The sequence below is a fragment of the Gymnoscopelus braueri genome (genome assembly GCF_963280865.1).
Source record: "Gymnoscopelus braueri genome assembly, chromosome: 21".
NCBI lineage: Eukaryota > Metazoa > Chordata > Actinopteri > Myctophiformes > Myctophidae > Gymnoscopelus > Gymnoscopelus braueri.
The window spans coordinates 11,398,056-11,421,428 of record NC_137623.1 but is presented as its reverse complement, the minus strand read 5'-3'; the positions used below and the strand labels follow the sequence as shown (position 1 = coordinate 11,421,428).

The 23,373-nt window shown below is 42.5% G+C and overlaps 1 protein-coding gene across 2 annotated transcripts in view; it reads left to right on the top strand.

The window, feature by feature from the left end:
* Window positions 1–23,373, top strand: part of slc22a17 (solute carrier family 22 member 17) — a 25,105-nt gene extending 1,732 nt beyond the window's left edge. The window contains exons 2-10 of one of the 2 annotated variants that reach the window (XM_080417579.1): window positions 2,451–2,992; window positions 7,187–7,290; window positions 10,614–10,768; window positions 11,478–11,643; window positions 13,229–13,353; window positions 13,616–13,721; window positions 15,052–15,275; window positions 17,886–17,997; window positions 19,410–23,373. In XM_080417579.1, coding sequence (XP_080273705.1) covers window positions 2,519–2,992; window positions 7,187–7,290; window positions 10,614–10,768; window positions 11,478–11,643; window positions 13,229–13,353; window positions 13,616–13,721; window positions 15,052–15,275; window positions 17,886–17,997; window positions 19,410–19,686 — 1,743 coding nt within the window. In that variant the 5' untranslated portion in view covers window positions 2,451–2,518 and the 3' untranslated portion in view covers window positions 19,687–23,373. The remainder of the gene's footprint in view (window positions 1–2,450; window positions 2,993–7,186; window positions 7,291–10,613; window positions 10,769–11,477; window positions 11,644–13,228; window positions 13,354–13,615; window positions 13,722–15,051; window positions 15,276–17,885; window positions 17,998–19,409) is intronic. The other variant, XM_080417578.1, reaches the window with a different exon arrangement.

Genomic DNA, 23,373 nt, shown 5'->3' with positions numbered 1-23,373 from the left:
GTTTGTACAAAATCTGTAGGAGTAATATCAAAACAATTGTTTTGCAAAAAGCGACCTCCTGGTGGTGCTATAATAGGGCAATGTCAAAAGGTGGCATTTGTTCCTCAATGTAGTGCAATGTGCGTGAAAAGTTTCATCGCAATCGGACCCTACATTCATGATTTGAGGTATTTAGTTCAAAATGAGCCACTCCTTTCAAGACCACCAACTTAAGATCTAGGTCAATCTTAGCCAATCAGGATGGAATATGAAAAATCTAACAGATTCGACTTGATCACATGACTATAGAGTCTGTAGGAGTAATATGAAAAGAATGTTTTACATAAGTCGGCCTCCTGGTGGCGCTATAAAACGCAGATGTGAAAGGTTTTTCCTTGGCATCTAGGGAGTGTGCATACAAAGTTTCACGGAAATCGCACACTGTGTTCATGATTTGAGGCATTTTATTCAAAACGGAGCACTCCTGCAAACTTTGGAAGCCAATCTTAGCCAATCAGGATGGAAAATGAAATGTCTGAAAGACCAGTTTCGTTTAATGACAATAGAGATACTGTGTACTCATTTGTGTGATGTTTGGACAAAATCTGTAGGAGAAATACAGAAAATACAAAAAAATTACCTCCTGGTGGCACTATAACAGGCCAATTTGAAAAATTCGGGGCAGAGGTTCTGCTCTGGCATCCAGGGAGTTTGTGTGCACAGTATCGCTGCCAGCGGCCCAACGGTGCACACACACACACACACACACACACACACACACACACACACACACACAGACACAGACACAGACACAGACACACAGACGTACGGACGGGTGCAAAACATAGTCTCTGCCACGCCTTCGGGCTGGCGGAGACAACAAAGAGGAGTCAGCCCATGAATCCTGATGTTTTTACTATTACGCAGAATATACAATAATATGATTTAATAACATACTCTTTTAAAGTAGCCTTTAATGATCCAACTTATCAATTCAAATAACACAACAAGGTAGCTGCCCTTCCAATATCATATAATTGAATGTTATAAAGTTTATACAAATATAGACATTACCTCCACATGCTTTGTTGCCATCTAGAAGTCCTAGAACCATGTGAGCTTTGTATATTGTATATTTTACATTTGCTACTACTACTTGCCCCAAATAGGTCACTGGTCTGTTTGTGATGGGGATTGGGCAGGTATCCAAATGACATGAGTACAAAAACTTTGATACAATTGTAGAACTTGTATCATTCCTGTGTGTGTGTGTGTGTGTGTGTGTGTGTGTGTGTGTGTGTGTGTGTGTGTGTGTGTGTGTGTGTGTGTGTGTGTGTGTGTGTGTGTGTGTGTGTGTGTGTGTGACCCACCAGTCTTGTAAGGAGCATTAGTGAGGACAAATTAGATGAAGACATTAGTGAAGAGGTCTTTTTTTTTAAACAATTAATTCAGGTAGTATGTTCAGTCTCTGGAATAGTATCATAGCTGACACAAGTTAGTCATGGAATTGCATGGCACACCTGCTGCTGTGTGTCATAATCTATTATTACTATTCACATAACTGAAATTCTGCAAACCACATACCAAGCAGATAGAGTAAGGTGCTGTAGCCCATTGGTTCTCAAAGTGGGGTCCGGGGACCCCCAGGGGTCTTGGGGGGGGGGGGGTTCCAGAGGGTCCCCAGCAAAATGTGTTAATATAGCGTCACAATAATTTTAACCTTTTATACTTTGGCTATTCAAAAATAGCAGATATACAAGCTTATATAAGCTTGTAGATCTGCTATTTTTGAAAAATCTTGAAGATTTGTGCAAATCTTTGAATATATTTCTTTTAAAGCGAACATTTTAACAAAAATCTTTGCTTCTGGGAGTCCCTGGCACAACATAATTTCAGTTGGGGGTCCACGGCCAAATATATATCAATTTGGGGGTCCCTGGCATGAAAAAGTTTGAGAACCACTGCTGTAGCCTACTGAACAGGATAACCTCATGGATGTTAGCCCAGTGTATTTGATAATACACATGATCTGATATAAAAACCGGCTAAGCCAGTATGGTTCGAGCGCTCTTGCTTAGATGGGAAATGTTTGACTGAGTGCATGTGAGTGGTAATCAGGTACACATCATGCATCTTTCAGTGATCAAGGCGCAAAGCATCTCAAGAAGTGACATCTTCATTTAAAATTAAAATGATACTGTATGTAGGCTGGAATGTAGTGTTCTCAAGTGTTTGAGTTGTGTTTAGCTAAAAAAGGCAAAACTGTTTAGCTTTCACATACTGTCAGTCCCTGTATCAAAAGCTCACACTATGCAACTTAAGAAAATAAATCGGTGTAATGTAATTTAGATCAATAAATCCTAAAGTGACTTAGCCAATCATCCAACCATCTGTATAGATTACGGTAGTATTATCTGCTTTAAAAAAAATAAAACGATACTAATATATATATATATTTTTTTTTCTATCAGAGTCCTCATATCTCCCTCCCTCTGTGCCCAGTAGTGACCACCACTCCCACCCCACACACACCCCGACGATGACATCACCGGACTCGCCCCCTCTGGTCTCCCCGTCCCCTTGCCCGGCGCCCCCTCCGTCCCTCCCGTCCTCCCCGACTCCCTCGTCCCCGGCGCCCTCCTCTTCCTCGCTGCCCCCGCCGCCGTCGCTGCCGCCCACGGGGGAGGTGATGGTGCTGGCCCTGGGTCGGAAGAAGCAGAAGGTGCTGATCGCTCTGTCCATCCTGCCCAACCTCTTCCTGGCGTTCCTCCTGTCCTCGGACCCCCTCATCACCCTGTCCCCGCCCCACCACTGCCACCTGCCGGGCCCGACGCCGACCCCCCAGGTCCTGAACGCCTCGCTGCCCTGGGAGAAGGGGGAGAGGCCGGGGGACAGCTGGAGGCTGTCCCAGTGCAAGCAGTACGCCAACGGGAGCCAGTCCGCGGTGGAGGAGTGCGAGGCCGGCTGGGACTACAACGTCACCGAAGGCCTGAGGAACAACATCGTCACCGAGGTAACCGTCTTCAGATCATGACGTTGAGCTGAGCAGCACTGTAACTAATGATGACAACCGGGTGTGTTTTGGCTTTCTGTAGGAAGGGTTCGTCTACATAGGATTATGCCTCACAAAGTTTGTCTGTTAGTGTTTACTCTTCATTTTTCCTGGGAAGGGTTTTGTTTTAAACAGGTTTTTTGATTTAACATTTGTGTACAGTTAAACATAATTTGCGGCTTTTTATTTCTGCTGTTGGTGATTGACAGCGGTGTAAAGTACTGTACAATTTTGAGGTATTTTTTTTACTTTCTCCAGTATTTAACATTTTCAATACTTTTACTTCTACACTGCACCAATATTGTACTTTTACTCCGCTACAATTATATGAAAACTTCAGTTACTAGTTACTTTGTAGATTTAGATTATTATTACATAACACACTAACCACTTCAGCCCAATATCTATTTCGGCCATTTGAATAGCAGATCTACAAGCGCACAATGCGTCGCGATACGACACATTGTGCACTTGAAGATCAGCTATTTTCAAATTTTCCTTTTACTTTTGGTACTTTACGTATATTTTGATGACTATACTATTGTACCTGTACTTAAGCACATTTTGAATGCGGGACATCTACTTGTAACAGAGTATTTCTACATTGCAGTATTGATACTTTTACTTAAAACAATTTAGTACTTTTTCTTTTTCCACCACTGGTGATTGAGTAGTTCAACCTTTGCTCCTCAAGGGCACGTCAACAACAGATGCAAAGGGACAGGGAGTGTTATTCAGTCACTTTATTTGCCCACATTTCCCCATCTGATATGAGATTAGTATCTGACCGGAACGTTCTTCTGATCACCAGCCCATGTCTCTAACCCGCTGTGGTCAAATTGGTTTCTTGATTGTTTGTTATTTTTCAAAAGGCAAGAAGACAAGCCTATTACTGTAGTTAGATACAGTGGAACAAGTCATGTTGAATACAGGATGCAATGTGTTTGGTAAAATAGCTCGAGGTGTTAAGCTGTGTTGTCCTTAAATGGTACAGAGACTCTTATTGTAAGCAGGAATATTGTCAAGCCTCCAGGGTTCATTCAACTGATGGCTGTTTCTAAAGTCCCAGCGACAATATACTGTATGTTCATATATCGTCGCTGTCGGGCAGAAGCCTTGTATCTCCATATTTCATCTTTTAATGTTTTTTTCACCCATAAATCAATGGCCTGTGTTATATTTCGTTGAATGACAGTGTCGCTCAAAGGAGAAAAATGCAGAATTAGTTTTGAAAGTTTTCACTTATAAATAGGGACACCAGATTGAAAGTCTGAGGGTATTCAAAATACTTAGCCAATAAATAGTATTAACAAGAGATTGTGACTAAATAATAACTACAGTAGATCTATTGGATCTATATTTTCCATTTCCTGAAAAGTTACCGTTTTGGACAGCAGCGATATGCTAGTTAAATTATGGCTGTTTTGATTAGGCTACACCAAGTTATTGTTCATGCTGCTGGCGTAGTGCTTAAATCACTCACTTCCAAAAACGCAGGCAGGCCTCGGACCTAATCCCTCTAGAGCCTGCTTTACTAAAAAAAAATAAACAAAGGGAGAGTGGAACTTTCCTTAGGAAGAAATGTTAACTATAATGTATTGATTTTGTACTCCATATAAAAGTGTCCATTTAGACTGACAGTGTAGTGTATCCTGTACACAGTGTACAGTATCCTGTTTCTTCATTGATGAGGGTTCCCGGTTCTCCGATTCCTCACTTCAGGAAGGGCTTGACTCTCTTCCCAACATGATCATGTTGATTGAAGTGCCCCTGCCCCCCCTGTGCAGTGCAGAACTGTATGTCCATGTTTCCCCACGGGTTCTCTGATCAACTGTGGTGATACCAGATCAGGAATGATACAGTAGGATACACAGATCGTGTAACAGAGGAACAAAATGAGAAGCTCCGTGCCAGTGAAGCCTAATTTATAATCTGTAATAATATGACGTGTCACTATTCTGAAACCGCTGATCTACAAGCTAAATTGGCTTGTAGATCTATTCTTTTCGGCAAGCGGCACCCTCATGAGATGGAGTATAAAAAGGCGTTTAGAGACATACAGTACAGTATGCATTAACATGCTTTTAACACTGAACTGACGATCACAGATTCTTTAAGGTGAACTCTGACACTCATGATTAGCTACTGTATGACTAATGGCTTCAGCAGGAGATTTGCCCACTCCACCCCAGCCTTGTAGTCAGAGTTTTGCCTCCTCTATGGGCTGAACGTGTCTGAATTCATTGCATACTGATGCCAGAACCACACCCAGTCCTTGACTACATTGGCCTTTGGGCAGGTCTCCACTAATCCTCCGCTGCACTGTGGTTAAGTGAATATAAACACTTTTTTAGGGAGGCTGTGCAGATGTATTTTGGTGTGTCTGCACATAGAGAGCTCAGTTTCTTCCATCCCGCAGTTTCCACTCAGAGGAAAATGAGACAGAGACACAGAAATAGAGAATTGCCGCTTTTAAGAAGCTGAGAGAGACCAGACAGACAGACAGAACAGACAGACAGAACAGACAGAGAGAAAGACACAGAGACAAGCATACTCAGGCCCCAGCTCAGTTTTAGCTCGGAGAGTATTACTCAAGTCGTGACAATCCAATCCCGCACTGCCCATTTGCTGAGTCTGTGGTCTCCCAAGCAGGAAGCAGGAAGCTAGCTGACCAGTGGCCTCTCTACCACTGATCAATAGTAATGTGTCACTTTAGCCAGAAGCGTACTCTGACGAACATCTCTGATCAATGGATCAATGAGCTAAGCGTTATACTTCCTCTACTGTAGGTTTGAATCCACTACATGACTGTATAGGATTGTCAGAGCAGTCAGCACACTGTGTATTATCAAAGGAAAATGCCATGAAAATAATATTACAAAACAATCTAAAAACACAAACTTTATAGTTTAACTCCCCGTCAACTGATAAATAGAATGTGAGTTTTGCGTAGATCAAGGTTCAAGTGTATGTATGTGTACAGTTGGGTCAACACACAGACAGAGTTTCAAGCAGTCCACACGGTGCTCCAATATGCCTTATGGTGCTTATTGTACTCACTCACAAAACCAGTCTGGGGAGTTTATGAACTTGTTTGGATTCATTTTTGCTCCACTATTGTTGTCACACACACACATCACCCGTAGGGCCAGTATGGGTAACTGTGCTGTCCATTTTACCAGACTAGCCTAGAGCACTGCGTCGCGCCATGTCCATGGCCCAGCGATAGAATGAGTGATAGTGTGTGTGACAGGCTTTCATGTGTCTATATGCATGGACTCCAATTACATGAGGCATTGTTCCCATCAGCCCCCAGCCTGTACCCAGAAAGGGCACTTGAGTCCTCCCTGCATCATTAAAATCACTTTGCTTTCAGCGGTCATCAGCGACGTTAGCAGAGCTCAGCTGTTGACGCAAATCAGTGGCTTCGCTTAATATGATAATGACAAATACAGAATTTCTCTTCAGATGAGAGAAATAAATTCCCCTGTACTGTAGCTACTCTGTTGTTCACAGTACCTGTCATTCTTTGCTTTCCTGCTTTTATAAGATGGCCATGCTATCACTGACACAATTAATACTATGACATTACAATGATTATGTAAGACATGTCACTAACAAGATGAGCTACCGGAGTGCCCCTGATTCTCTCAAGTACCACTACTAAGAACTGATCTGGACCAACCACATTTGAGTCCATTTAATTTGGGGTTTTGAGCCACTGCTGGCTTTGCAGACAATGTTTTTCAGTTTTGAGATACAAGGACTGACTGTGGGTTTCAAGTAAACCGGAGCCTCGCATATATTTTGAGGCTGCAGGTGCTCATATTATATAAACCGCTGAATAAATGTCGTGCAAGCTGCTAAAGCAACTAAACCCCAGAAGACAAGCACACATAGTTCTAGTCGCAGTTGCACGGTTCAGTGCAGACCGCTACACAACAAACTCCCGTCTTATTTTCACTCTTCAACTTTATCCATTCGTCCATGTGTATTTTCTGTCTTTTACAGTTCCTCTGTGTCACTATTCCTCCCTCCCGCCCCCTACACCCTTCTGTTCCTGACAGACATCGGCTGACTGACGTTCTGACAAGAAATGTATTGAACCGAACCCCAAAAAAAAACAAAACAATGTATTCCTCTCCTTCTGTGCAGTGGGACCTGGTTTGTGGTCAGTACTGGTTGGTCCCTGTGGAGGAAGTCTGTTTCATCCTTGGGGTCCTCACTGGCTGTCTGGGTCTTGGTTACACTGCCGACAGGTAACACACACACACACACACACACACACACACACACACACACACACACACACACACACACACACACACACACACACACACACACACACACACACACACACACACACACACACACACACACACACACACACACACACACACACACACACACACACACACAGTTGCTCCCATGGGTACTTGAGTAAATTGTGGTGGAGAGAGGATCAGCTGGGTACGAAACGTGGTAATTAGCGGTGGGAACGTCTCTGTATATGCAACACAAGGAGCTTAATGCTGTCGTGTCAGTTTGGATAGTCTACACGTATTTGTGGTTGGTCGTGGAAAACGCAGAGGTGAGGTGAATAGACAGGAGGCGAATGAACGTACCAACACAACTGCAGTTTGTATGTAATGTATGTGTATATTCATCTATCCGGTGTATTTTTAGAAGTGGGGGAGCAGAATATATGGATGGAATATGGAATGACAGCCTGAACAAGAGTGCTATTTGAAAAAAAAACGGCATTTTTAGTTTTTGTCTTTTAGAAGCCTGGATGTGAAACGTGCTACTACTGCTAATAAAAACTGCTGAATGAATTAAATGCTTCAACTGCTCTGACCAGAATTTTAAACTAGGATATCAGACGTCTGAGTGCTGACAACAAGCTCATCAGATGGGGGTTCTTTTCAACAAACTGTGTGTAAATGATTACTCTCACTTTGGGCCATTTGTCAATCGACATACAAATAAACATGTTTGCATAATTGAAATATGAGCACATGAATTTCGCTTACCAGACCATGAGTCTTATGTCCCGGATCCCATAGCTCGAGGGGATGGTCAGGTGAGCATGTTCCGCTGACAGTGGACAGATATGCTGTGGATTTATTATAGTCATTGATTGGTTGTCAGGGTGACATCACATGGTTGAGACGCTGCAAGTTGTTTGGTGTCAAGTCGCTGTGTCAATATGAAAACTAAAACTGAATTCATTGTGAAAAAAATCAAACTCCTATTTATAGAAGTGAGGGGAGTGTCATTCCCTTGCACTCCCCGTCCACTACACCGCTGTATTCATCCTGAAGGACCAACACAAGGCAGCAAGTTAGTTTGCATCGAGCTGCCCTCCAATGAAATGACTATCAAGTTCCGCCATAGTCTCGTTCTCTAACACAGTGGACGCACACGTCATGTCACAATGAACAACACACAAACACACACACACACACACACACACACGTATACAGTATCAGAAGCTGTATAGCTTTAATACCTCAGATCAAATCAGTCATAGATTTCTGCCAGTCTGATGGTGTTTCTTCTTCTACTAATCAATAGCTGGTGTAGCCCACACTGCCTAGAGGAACTGCTACCGCCCCTGCAAGGATTGTAGTCGCTTTCAATAGCTTTATATAGTGTATGACATAAAATGTAGCGTACAAAGCCAGTAAATAATGTAATGGCGTATGCAAGACAATGGCATACCTTTGCGTGCTAGATGTTGCGAGGGCACACAGCGTGCTGAACCAGGCTTATCCTGATCGCTTGCTTCTGATCTCTCTTTCTAGGTCATTGACAATCAATCCATCTAGCCATGGGTATAGCGCCGGAAAAAGCTTAGTTTATTGAGAGAATTGCAAGTCAGAAGAAGGTGTTACCAATGATTCTAATGAAGGCTCTGTTCCATTTAGTGTAGCACAGTGGTTCTCAAACCTTTTAATTTCAAGGACTCCCATAACTCTGAGAGTGTACAAATGGAACCAAATGGACCCTTACGGGTCCATTTGGTTCCATTTGTACCCTCTCAGAGTTACAGACTCGTAAGGAGCCATTTGGAACCCCCTCAAGGAACCATGAGGGTCCCTGGACCACACTTTGAGACCCACTGGTGTAGCATAGTGTTTCCAGTGAGCCAACATGCACAACATCAGCACCCTGACTCTGTTTGACCAGAATGGAACAGAGCCTTCATTAGAATCATTGGTAACACCTGTGAAGGAAGTAAGGAAAAGGCCCAATTTCCTTCCAATATGGCTGCTGTGCATAGAGCCCATTGAATTAAATAACAACCATCGTTAATTTGCCGATCAATTGGGCCCATCCTCTGTTTGCTAAGACTAGTGAATATACGGCAAGGGAACGTTGAAGGAGAAAAAAAGGGAAACATTGCCAAGCTGGAGGCTTGTTGTCAGCACTGCAGTGCTCTCCTCCAGCTGAGATGCCAGCTGTGTGATCACCTCAGCTCCTTGAAGGCTCATTTCACACACAGTCTGTGTGGAAAATACTGCTGTCTTTACAGCAAAGAATAGGATGTGGGTAACATCTGATTGATTGACAAAAATGATTGACAAAAATGCATTATACATGTCATGAACATATATTTGAAGATACTGTATCTGTCAAAAGGATATAAAACACAATGAAGCTTGAGAGCTTATTTCCATTGTGGTCCTTGTAAGTGTGTGTGTGTGTGTGTGTGTGTGTGTGTGTGTGTGTGGGGGGGGTGTAAAAAAAGTGCAAGTTTGACAAATCGACCAATCGGCTATGACAAATTATGGTAACGTGACGTTATAAATCATCATAATCTTCTCTCTATACATGGACATAAATTCTGAAACAGATTCATACTTGCTTTTTACATAGAACTGGTTTTGTTAAGTGTAGTTGGAAGTGTGTCTATCCAAGAACATAGTTCTAAGTGATATCCTTTGTAAAATGATTTGTACTTGTTTTGATCAGTGCCGTATCCACTATAGTCCATCCATTATTAACATATACTGATGAAAGTGTGAGTATTATTGAATGATAATGCTTTCACATGATTCTAATGAATATATAAGCAGTATTGAGTATAATACTATGTCATCGCTGACGGCCCGGAAACCTTGTATGTTACTTTTCAGGAATTGGAAAAAATAACCTTGTGTTCCAATGGATCCAATGTAGTTATTATTTAGACACAAGCTCTTGTTAATATTTTTCATTGGTTAAATATTTATAAAACTGATTTAAACACTTTCAGCCCAGCATCCCTATTTCGGGCATGCCATTATAGGTGAAAACGTTCAAAAAGGTTCTATGTGTTTCAAAATAAAAGAAATAGCTTGAAATATCTGATCTACTAGCTCACAATGAGTCGCGTCGTGGCGTGTTTTTAGCTTGTAGAACGGCTATTATCACTAGTTCTGCGTGGCGCTGTCATACGACGAAGTATGAAATAGGACACTGATTTATGAAAAAAACATAAAAAGATGAAATACGGAGATACAAGGTTTCTGCCTGACCGTGACGATATACTACATTTTGTCATGATGTGTGACTCTCTCTCTGTTCTCTGTTATAGGCTCGGCCGGTCCAAGACCCTGCTCATCTCCCTGACTCTGTCTGTGGTGTTCGGGGTGCTGGTTTGCGTCTCTCCTCAGCCCTCCGTCTTCATCGCAATGCGCTTCTGTCTGGCCGCTGCGAGTGCTGGAGTCTACCTCACTCTGTATATCACCCGTGAGTAGTAACTTTGAAGGATGCTTTTTTCTAGTCGTATGGAGTAGCTCTAATGGATGAGTTGTTAGAAAAGACAAAGAGGTGTGATGGCGACGCGATGATTCTACTTGGAGTGATTATAACAAAAAAAAAACTCAGAGGGACTGGAATGGATTATGGGTGGATTATCTTTCACTTCTCAAACACATGATGCTGTGCCTGCCAAAAAGAGAGTTAAGAGTTAGAGTTAAGATAATTAACACAAGGTTGTGATATTTTTGACCAGGACCTGAAACCAAGCTGCCACCGTGGCTTGAGGATTCTTAGCGTCTGGCTGGTGGCTAGTGCTAAATTAACCCATTCAATCCGGGAACGCATCGACACATGTCTTCTAAATCCTAACAGTTTTCATGTCAAGGACCCCCAAAATTATATGTATTTAGTCGCGGACCCCCATCTCAAAACATTTTGTTCCAGGGACCCCAGAAGCAAAGATTTGAGTTACAAATGTTTGCTTAAAAAACAAACTTTCAATATTTTTCAAAAATAGCAGATCTGCAAGCTCATAGCACTCGGTGCCGCGCTATGAGCTTGTATATCTGCTATTTTTGAATAGCCCAAAGTATAAAATAATGGTTATAGCAAAAAATCTACACATGATGCTACATCAAGTGAAATGCTCTGAGATTGATTGCTCTCGTCTGTTTGCTGCTCTGTGTTTGACTGTTAGGTCTGGAGCTGTGTGACCCGTCTATGAGGATGTTGGTGACCATGCTGGCGGGTTTGGTGACTGTGGCCGGGGAGCTGCTGCTGTTGCCCGTGGCGTTGGGCTGTCAGTCCTGGAGGGGAGTGCTGGGTACTGGGGCTGCCCCGCTCACACTCTTCCTCAGTTACAGGTGTGTGTGTGTGTGTGTGTGTGAAATTACATCTACTATGTTAAAATGTTCATGGGGAAAGGACCCCCAGACCCCCTGCTTGGGGGTTGTGGTCAGTTCATGCAATCAAACAGAGATATTCACTTTTAAGTAGTGAATGGTTATTATTAAAGATGGGTCCTAAATTACTTCAATCATCAAATCAATATCTGTAGGCCTACTTTTTGCGTTTTAACGTATGACATTTCTAAATGTATACATACCCATCAGCTAGTAAAGCAAGCCTGCTATAAGTATAAAACTCCCAAAATTCACCAGAACACAGGAAATGACATCTACTCTGTTAAAACATTCTGGCGGGGGCCCCAAACCCCCTGCTTGGGGGGGGTCAGGTCAGTGCCCCCCTAAAAGAAAGAAATCCTTAATTCTCACAGTCGGATGTTGAAAGGCCTGCATATGTGATTGTGTTTGTCTGTGTGTGCTGTATGCATGGGCACGGACAAAACCGGAGAGGACAAGAGAATGCAGGAAGTTGATGATCATTTGATTAAAGTGGCCCAGATGCAAACTGACTTGCTGAGAGCTTTGTTGGATCGTATCGATTGCAATCCCCCCGTCACAGCCAGCCTTTTAGCTTGTGTCAGAATGCATTAAAGGCTGCTTGGTTTAAGGTCCGCTGTTCATGCAAGACCTGTTCCAAGATTCGTTTTTTTGTAGTTTACAAAAAAATTAACTGCAAATTAAAAAGCTGTAGTGGCTGGAGTTCAATAAGATAAGATTTGATTTTCAAAGAAACTGAAACTTCTGATGTTTATGCATCCCTTCTCCATTTGTTGTGATGGGTGTTATTCTGTGGATATAGTCAGGGGATATTAAAAAAATCTTGGAATAAATTCCTTAACAAAAAAATCTTCACCAATGTGTAAAGGTGTCTAGTAACACATCTCACAAAGACTGAAATGCAGTTTCCCTAGGAGAATTTGTGACAGCTCCTGAAAGTTGGGGTACCCACCATAACCTTATGCGGGAAAACAAACGCATTTTAATTCTGTTTTAAGTAGCATGTGAGGGGTCAAACTAGGGTGTTTTTATGATTCTGAATCCATTGCAAGCATTTGTTTTGCACCAAAACCACTCCTTGGGCTAAAAGCAGCCATAGCCATCCTTTTCCAGGCATACTTTTTGTGTAAGAAGTCCATTGAGATGGGGCCGTTTTTAGCCCAAAGAGTGGTTTTGGTGCAAAACAAATGCTTGCAATGGATTCAGAATCATAAAAACACCTTAGTTTGACCCCTCACATGCTACTTAAAACAGAATTAAATTTTGATTTTTTCCCCCGCATAAGGTTATGGTGGGTACCCCAACTTTCAGCAGCTGTCACAAATTCTCCTAGGGAAACTGCGTTTCAGTCTTTGTGAGATGTGTTACTAGACACTTTTACAAACACATTGGTGAAGATTTGTTTTGGTAAGGAATTTATTCCAAGATTGGAAAATGTTCTGCTAATATCCCCTGCTAATATAACCTGCCGTGGGAAAAGTTTTTAAAGATCTAAATCTGGGATTTGTTTTTTACTTACTTGTGTTTTGTGGTTCCATACCTGCAGTATTCCAGGGGTGTTTCCAGAGTCTCCACGTTGGCTCCTGCTGTCTGAGAGGTCTGCGGACATGAACTCTTTCAGCGAGAGAAGGAATTCCAACAGAGACATACGGGATGATGAAAGCTTCACTGGTATGTATTGAGAGGGATGTGTGAGTGTGTGTGTTTTTATTTTGGTCAAGATAGAGGATGAGATGTGTGACGTTAGCTTTGTATCTTTGCTCTTGTTTTAAGAAGGCTTCAAGTTTATTTTGATAGTGTCTGCCTGCTACTTCACTAGAGTTATGAAAAGGTTATGGCCAGCCTTTCAAAACCAATAACCTGAAAGGAAATAGTGAACTAAATGGCAAAACCCTGTTTGAGGAAACATTTGTCCTGTTTTCCTTACCTGCAGAGCTGGATTCAGAGCCAGCTTCATCCTCTCGTCCACACCTGTCCTACCAGGAGCTCTTTCATAGCAGGAACATCTGGAAGAACATTTGCGTGCTTGGCTTCACCTCGTAAGTCACCAGGAGTGCTGACACTTATTCCGCAACACTGCCGAGGAGTAGTCGCCCCTCTGGCCTTGAGTCACACTTCCTGCACAGACACGGAACCTGCTGCAGTTTTGCCAGTAGCCTGTTTCGAGACCGCAGATCGAATCCACACTCTTGACACTGCACTACCTTGGATCCTCAGCAGTATACCCGCCAAGTGTGACGTCGATCGGATGAATGGTTCACAAGATATGCATGGAGCGGGCCGGTTCTGGAGAACCACTCATCCGATCGACTTCACACTCGACACAGCACTTCTTTGGGTCCTCAGTAATACACCTGTCGTGTGTGTGTGTGTGTGTGTGTGTGTGTGTGTGTGTGTGTGTGTGTGTGTGTGTGTGTGTGTGTGTGTGTGTGTGTGTGTGTGTGTGTGTGTGTGTGTGTGTGTGTGTGTGTGTGTGTGTGTGTGTGTGTGTGGGTGCGTGCTGTAGATATTGTTGCTGTCAGGCAGAAACCTTGTATCGCTATATTTCATCTTTTTATGTTTTGTAAATTAATACCCCACTTTGCTGAAAGCAGTCTGTGGTTATAAATATTTAACCAAGGGAAAGTATTTACAAGAGCTTGTGACTAAATAATAACTGCATTGGATCCAGTGATGGAAAAAGTACTCGCATTTTTTACTTAGGTAAAAGTATCAATACTGCAATGTAGATAATACTCCGTCCTGTATTCAAAATGCACTCGAGTAAAAGTACAAAAGTATCGGCATCAAAATATACCCATTTCACACAAATTCAAAATGTGTACAAAATCTTTTGAAAATAGCCGATCTACAAGCTCACAATGCGTCACATCGCGACGCATTGTGAGCTTGTAGATCTGCTATTTTCAAATATATATATATATATATATATTTTCACTTTTATATATATATATATATATAAAAGTGTATATATATATATATATATATATATACGGATGAAGTGGTTAGTGTGTTTTGTAATAATAATCACAAAAAAAAGTAACTAGTAACTAAAGTTTTCAGGTAATTGTAGTGGAGTAAAAGTACAATACGTTCCTCTGAGATGTAGTGGGGTTACTGGGGTAGAAGTAAAAGTATTGAAAATAGTAAACACTGAAGTGCAGTACTTGAGTACATGTACTTAGTCACTTTACACCACTGATTGGAACACATGTTCTTTTTCCCATTTCCTGAAAACGAACGGTTTTATACATCCAAGGTTTTCCGCCCGACAGCGATGACACATTGGTAGTACACAAGTACACAAGCCAAGCCCTCCCTTTTTTATTTCTCTCGCTTACTCTCTCTCTCTCTCTCTCTCTCCCTCAGGTTCATCTCCCATGGCATCAGTCACTGTTACAGTTCGTTCCGCGGTGACGTCAGAGGCCAGGCCCCCAGCTTCTATTGGACGTACCTGCTGTCCGTCTGCGCAGGGGGCTGCGCCTGGCTGTTGCTGTGGGCGACCGTGGACCGGTGCGGGCGCCGCGGCATCCTGCTCCTCGGCATGACGATGACGGGACTGGCGTCGCTGATCCTCCTGGGGCTGATGGAGTGTAAGTCAAAAGATGCAGGCAAATTTTGCTCCGATCCCCATCAAATTGAACCCCTGTTAGTAATTGTAGATCTATCGTCTGTTGTGGAAGCCTGGTGGATGATTACAAGGCTAGTTCACTCATAAGTGTCAGTGTCGATACTGTGAATTCAGTATCGTGGAGGTTAACTTTAAAGGGACTACACCATGAATTTGAACTTTTCCTTCTTTTTTTGGGTGTTTTTGGTCTCCCCTACCTCTCTTCTATCCCCAAAAAATACCCCAGTTTGAGCACTCAGGCTTTCACAGCATATCTGGGGTTTTATGTAAATTGGTCTCAAAACAGGCCAACTGATTTGCCCCCGCCCGTGACGTCACAAGCGATACCTACTTTACTTTGTATAATCCCTCCCGTTTTTCAGTTCCAACATTTCAGAAAAAAAGGGGGAAAAATCAGTTATTTTCCCCCTTTTCCAGGAATGAGTGTATCTGAGGCTTGATTTAGGCTCAAACCTTTTGAAAAACGTTTGAGGGACATAAAAAATATGATATTAAATATTAAATATATATTTTTAAATTCATTGTGTAGATCCTTTAACTCCATGACCTGTAAGGACAAAGGGTCACAGAATAACATTGTTGATCTCACAAAGATTACTCACCAATTAGTTTATGTTAGGGCTACGATTTGACCATTAATGCTGACTCTGAGAGGATATTCTGAGTTTGTTGACATGAAGCTGACATTCTTTAACTATCTTTGATGTGGGTATGCCGAAGATTCAGCAAAAATAAATGAACATTTGGCAAAAATAGGTTAAAATCTGCAAGCAGACAAGAGTAATAGGCTATTTTCGCTATTTGACGCAAAACAAAGTATATAGGGTTTAAGTGGTTAACTAATGGTTTTGTACCATAACACATTCACACTGGCTTTAGGATCTCAATATGTGACACTGTGTTGAGTAATACAGCTACATTAATGTAATGACGCAAAGAGCCCTATGAGGCCTACAGTACAAATCTCAAATCTCTGTGATTTACAGTGGATTACGTACTGTATCTCCAAGCTGTATTAGTGTTAAATGCCTTTAACCACTTAAACCATACAGTAGACTGAATCCGGGGTCTGTACTTGGACCCCTCCTTTTTCCCACTACACCAAATCTCTTTGCCCAAAATAGCCGATCTACAAGCTTGTTGATCGCCAATTTTTGCCAAATGTTTGCCTATTATGGACGCTAGAGTTCATGTTGCTAAGAAAACGGGTGTGAATTCTGTTGACGGAAACATACATCACATGATTCCCTTTGGGTGCCTTTTGTTGTTTCCTCAAACAGAGCGTTGTTAAAACCCTTATCAACGTTATCTAGTCCAGCCTGTATTTACCGGGGGTAGATACGCTAAACATGAGTGCTCCATACACTTTTTATTAAAGGTAGGGTAAGTAATATGTTTTGGTGAAAACAAAACTTTTTTTTGTGAAAAGGTTAAAGCACTATATTCTGATAGTAATCATTGCTATGTCTATAGAGTGTTTGTTACACTAACAGGGTCTCCCTGTCTCCCCAGCTCTTTAACAAACAGAAAATATATTTTAATGTGGGTTGCACATTTTCAGCCAATCAGGAGAGACTACCCATTTATCATCTTAAATTTGATAGTGTTACCGTTCCAATTTTGTCTGCTCATTTATTTGTGTCATCACTTCCAATTTAATTACTTTATCCTGTATCCTGTCTGTGTGAGTTCTCTCTCCTGATTGGATAAAAGTGGTATCCCAACCTGAAAATGTGTTTTCTGTTTACCAAAGAGCTGGAGAGACGAGGAGACTCCTGTTACTGAACAAACACTCTATAGCAATGAGAGCTATCAGAATATAGAGCTATTTAACAATAACATTTCACTTAACCTACCTTTAACTGCCTTGCTCAGGGAATGATGTGTTCACTCCCCCACCAGTCCAGGGGGTGAAACAGGCAACTTTCTGCGCATAAGCAACCTTGTCTACCTCTGCCCTGCTGTTGTCTGTGTCTCTGAGTCCCTCTTGTGGCTGAAACTGGGTATGGCACCCCACTTTATATAGGGCACTGCAGTGGCAGTAAAGTCAAAGCCGTGTCAGGTAGTAAACTTTAATCCGGCACCAAAGACTGTTGGCAGCAACTGTAGGCAGTGCTAAGATGGCTCTGTAGGAACTGTAGTCACTATGTTACCTTGTTTACAAATTATCACTAAGGGGGCAATGCATCAGAAAAAGACGAATACACTGTTAATGTGTCATACTTATTTATACTTAATTTATATCCTCCATCGCACGAGGGTGTTGTTTGCCAAAAATAACTGATCTACAAGCTAATAACGTGTCACGTCAATGTGTTCTTGGGGGGGGGGGTGGCGCCCCCCTCAACCAGACCATCTCTCCCCCTCCGTCAAGAGTAAAAAAAACGAACCTTCTGGTACTTTTTGAATTAATGGTGGTCAGTGGTGTTGTCGTGTGTATCAGGAGGGACTGCTAGACAGACAGACAGACATGACAAGGGCTTCAGCTGCTGTCGGTAAAAATAAATAATTTTAAAAAGAATTGCGCATGTGCTGCAATAAGTCTTTACCGTGCTGCCTTCCTCCCCTCTAGATCTAAGCGAAGCAGCCATCACGGTGTTCTCCGTCATGGGCCTCTTCTCCTCGCAGGCTACTGCCTCCCTCTGCATTCTCTTCACCGCTGAGATCATGCCCACCGTTGTCAGGTAAGATAACACCTGTAACAGCCTGAGGGTAACCGCTCTCCCCTCTTTCACATTTATGCTGATACGGTGGGACTAACAATTTGCGTTTAGAAAAAGGAAGCACAACTTACCCAAAGGAATCAGAACAACATGAAAAATGCAAGACATGATGGAGGAGGGGCAGAAGAGGAATCCATCAATCTTCATAAGTAATGAATGGGAGTCTTATGTGTCTGGAACATCACAGTTCCTCCTATGCAGCGGTTTTGTTCATTTTAATTATTTCAGAATTTATGTAACAAGTAATGAGTGCTGGTGTCCAGTGTACCAGGATTAAATGGTACCAGGAGTAGTAATACATGGTATATGTACCAGGACCCAGGAGTAGTACTGAATGGTATATATATGGTGTAACAGGGGTGGGTGCAGCTTGCGTCATTTTGCAAGATGGTCCACATGATGTAATAAACTGCATAACTACAGCACTGCATTAGGTAGAGGTCAAACTGGACATGTAAGGGGGGTTAAAACAGTGTTTATTATTCCTTTTATCCTTTTCACAGCAGACATTTTGACCAGTAACCCATTAACTGTGGGTGTGTTTAATTTAGGCGAAATGAAACACACCCACAATTAACGTTATTACCATCAGCTGTGTTTACCCATCAGAACAGCTTCTGTTAAAATGTCCAGGCTTGTCCAGCCTGCTATATATATGCTTGTCCGAATGCTAGATATAGCCTGGAATTACTCTCCACCCTGAAATTGGTACAAAGGTAGTCATCGTTCCTCATTTCCATTCAGGAAAATGGCTATTTCTACTAAGGGGCAACTTATAGATAAGCTTAAACTAATTTGATTTACAGTAGGACTTATTAATGGGACTGCAAAGATGAAATGGAAGTGGCGAGGGAGGCGGACATCCACTTTTTACAGCCTTGAACCGTTTCAGTGCGTCTGTTGTATTGTACAGTGAGTCAACAGTCTGCCTCCAGAGACTACAGGTCATATAAACCTTTGGTTCTCAAAGTGGGATCCGGGGACCCCCAGGGGTCCGTGGGGGCGTTCCAGGGGGTCCCCAGCAAAATGTGTTAATATACTGTCACAATCATTTTAACCACTTTAACCATATTTTATACTTTGGCTATTCAAAAATAGCAGATATACAAGCTCATAGCACGGCACCGAGTGCCGCGCTATGAGCTTGTAGATCTGCTATTTTTCAAAAATCGTGAAGATTTGTGCAAACCTTTTGAATATATTATTTTTAAAGCGAACATTTGTAACTCAAACTTTGCTGGGGGTCCCCAGAACAAAATATTTGAGATGGGGGGTCCGCGGCCAAATACATATAATTTTGGGGGTCCTTGACATGAAAACGTTTTAGAGAACCACTGATATAAACTGAGGTGAATGTCTCCGTCTCTCTCCAGGGGCAGTGGCGTGGGCGTGGTGCTGGCCCTGGGCTGCGTCGGACGCCTCAGCTCCCCCATCATGGACCTGAGGAACCACTACGGCTACTTCCTGCACCACGTGGTCTACTCGTCCCTGGCCCTGCTGGCCGTCCTCTCCATCCTGCTGCTTCCGGAGAGCAAGAGGAAGCCGCTGCCCCAGACGCTGGCCGACGGGGAGCAGTACCGCCGCCCCCCGCTGGGCCGGAGGAGGCGGGACCACGTGCCCCTGCTGGCCACGCCCAACCCAGAGACGTAAAGGACCCCCCGGCGACCTTAAAAAAGGGCGGGGTTCATGCGTTTCGAATCATTATGATGTCACTCCCCTAACCTGTTCGACCTGCCGCACAGCCAGAGCCGCACCATCTATTCATGTCCATTCAGCCGAGATCATAAACGCAGATTGATGGAGAGATGAAGCAGACCTAAAAGAAAGGTGGGCAGAGAGAGAGAGAGAGAAAGAGAGCGAGAGGGAGGAGGAAAAACAGTCCGACTGGTTGTGTAGAGACAAAAGAAGCAAGGTGACAACATGCAGCTTTCCTGAGCATAATAATCACCCTCCAGTCATTCCTAACGCAGCAGGCTTGGTTGCCCGCCATTTGACATCGTAGGTTTCCATTTTGTCGTTCAAACGTACAGTATGTGTGCACTACTAAGTGCAGTGACATTTTGTCGCGTCATCTCGTCAGGATCAGGCGGGTGGAGACACTTAAGAGACATGCAAAACACCAGCATTGCTGCGCCTCTGTCCTGCTGGTCCCAGTGTGTCTCCGTCTGATAGACACCAGCTGCTTACTACACAGCAGGCCAAACTTGGGGTTAAATATGAAAGATTAACAAATTCATAGTGAATGTTTTAGCTCGTTTGGAGTGCTGGCAGGCTTGGGGCTTTCCAACACAAAGAGAAATTAATTGATTGTGAGAAAGTTTAGAGAATGCAAGCACGGCCAAGCATGTGAAAGTAAGCTTAGCTCACACGGTGTGGTAAACCCCAACCCTCTGGCAGTCCAAGAGATTTAAAGCAAACACTACAGTTAGTATTTGATCCAGGTCTGCTCCAGATGCCCTCTGTTCAAACAGGTGTTTTGTCACTGATGTGACAGATACCCCTAGAAGAAGACATGCACAGAGACTTAAGGGTTTATTTGAGTGGGACTTTGTATTGTAAATACTTTAGACTTAGTTTCTTTAACTTGTGAGGGGATCGTTTGGGGTGATAAGAGGAGCGTTGTTAAAGCAGAATAAAAGGTACGCTATGTTGTGTAAAGCCTAAATTATACTTCGTTGTATGACAGGGTCTGCTCACAGAAAATAACCGATGTTCTCTGGGCAACATTGTCGTACAGTATGATGAAGTACGAATTAAGTGCAAGTGTATGGTGCAAAGTTGACATGACAGAACACTTAAAATGTATCTTTCTAGAGAACACACAGGACAGAGTTGTTTGATTATATTAGATATTCTTATTCTCATTTTACAATTAGTGAACCCTCTGTTAATTCAGTAGTGCTCACAATTAAAGGAGAGAAAAACTAAACAAAAGACAGAATAGCCTTGAAACGTGGTAAAGTGTTCATGCGCAATATGTTACTAAATCTGGCCTGGAGCCAGCATTATTTATGTCCTATTTATGTCATAATTAAGCATAATTGTCTGGTCTGCCAGATCTGCCTAACTAGAGGCCCGGTTAACAAACAGATAGAAATAAATAACTAGAGACCTCACACTTTAAAGTATTAAATTGAGTGATATTAAACACGGTTGCAATAGCAGATAGAAAGCAATCTGGGGAGCGAATAATATTGACTGTCACAACATTCCTTTCTGCTAATCCCTGCATGTGTGGAAGCAGAAAAAGGCTTGCATTTGTGTATCTCCTGAGAAGCTTATAGATACACAACACTCACTAGAAGGCCAATCTCCACTGAGAGAGACTAGATGAGTTAGTGGACTTAATGTAGTAGAAATTGTGACTTACCTAACCAAATGCCTATATTTTTTTCAGGATTTGGTGTTTGCTATTTACAAATTTAACAGGAGTCAACTGAGTGGTCATTGATAGAGACAGGGCCCTATGATTAGCCACCATGAATGAGGGTATGATAGGCTCCATTTACCCCTGGTATTAACATGCAATCTGTCTCCAGATGTTACGTGATTATGACCCCACTTGAAGTTGGTATGGTATGCATTGTGATTGCACCTACAGTACCAGACCATACTTGAAGCTGATGAGATTTTTAATACACTTTCTTTTAACCAAAATCTCCGTCAGGCTGGACGGCCGAAGGCTGGAGATTATGTTTTTGTCCCTGTCCGTCTGTTTGTTTGTCCGTCGGTGTGACTGTGAACAGCTAAGCACCGTTGGACCAATTGATGTGAAACTTTGCACGCACACACCCAGTAAAGGAAGAAACGTCATGCCCAATTTTCGCACATTCAAAATTAGTTTTCCCTGGATTCTTTCAAAGTTTCTTTGGATCATGATGCAGCTCCCCATGTAGACCCCACCCATTTGTGCCTGGCTAGATTTTCCATGCTTTTTTGCTTTTTCTTCCAACCACACTTTGCTACTACTCCTCCAGCTCACACAAATCGGTACACATTATCTCTGGAGTCATGTGATCAAGATGTATCAGTCAGATTTTTCATATTCCATTCCGATTTTCTATAATTAATTTCCTACATTTGCAGGCGGGCCTGTCACAAATCATGAACTGATCCAATCTGCCCCAAATTCTTATCACACATTGGGGGGCCTTTAAATAACACAACGCCAAACACTATTTCGATCTTGTAACGCAGACAGAAAGCAGATAACGAGATTGCATAGGTGTAAAGTTTAAGTGTGTGATTAGATCGCTCATCCAGATACAGATTGCATGAGAATATTACAGTATGTGGAACGCTGAATTCACACCAGCAGCTGCATTCCGCTTAAGGTGAAAACATGCGATGTTCAATGCATTGTCTATTGCGAGGTCCAGCCTCTACTCCCACTGTGTTAGGAGGCAGTGTGATGAGATAAGAGTGGCAGCCAACCAGAAACGTGCTGTGGTCTGAAATAGGCGTGGACTAGGCATACATACTCTATGGACAGTAGTGAATATTTGAACCAAGGTTTAAACTCACAAATTTGTAGACGTGAAATGAATCAAGTTTGAGCAACTGCATGGCCTATCTCTTGCCTATAATTTACAAATAAGCTGCCAGGTCTGTACTTCCCCTTCCTGCCTGTGAGCTCTCCTACCGGGCACAGCTGCTGGATTGAGCCTCCTGGAGCCACAACTCAGCTTATTTACAAGGGCGTCACTCATAACTCGGACACGCCCAGTTAGTGGAATTCCACTTTCTGCGGTTGGTGTGAATTCAGTGTAAATGGGGTCATTTAGACTTAATCGTAGCTGAAGAGGGCCCAGAGCTCCATATTATCATCTCTGTCTCCTACTGTTGGCACTGGGTGTGATGGGAGAGAAATTCAAATGTTTCGACATCCAATTATGGAACCTAGGATCCTATTGCATTCATTATAAAGGACATTAAAACTTGGTTTCGAATTACTCAAGCACGTTCAAAAAACATTTTCCAGAATGACAATGTGCTTGGGTAATAATTTGGCCAGGGTTTACAAACTGTTCAGACCTCTCCTAATCACGAAAGTCCACAGTGAGCTGAGGTAGGTGAGTTTGTGTCATTTGAAGAGGAAAAGTCAATGGAGGAATGCTGTCACCGATGACTTTCCCCTTACGTCAAGCCTTTGGTAGTTTTTTTCTGTACAATGCACTTGACCAGTCTTAATACTTAACACTGTTAATTATTGTAAGTACTTGACCATAGTAATATGATGTCTGACAACACTGATGATCCGTTAAATGATGACAGTGATGCAATTATGTTAATAATACTATAGCCTGGTTTAATGGAAAATAAAACTGGATAAGAAAA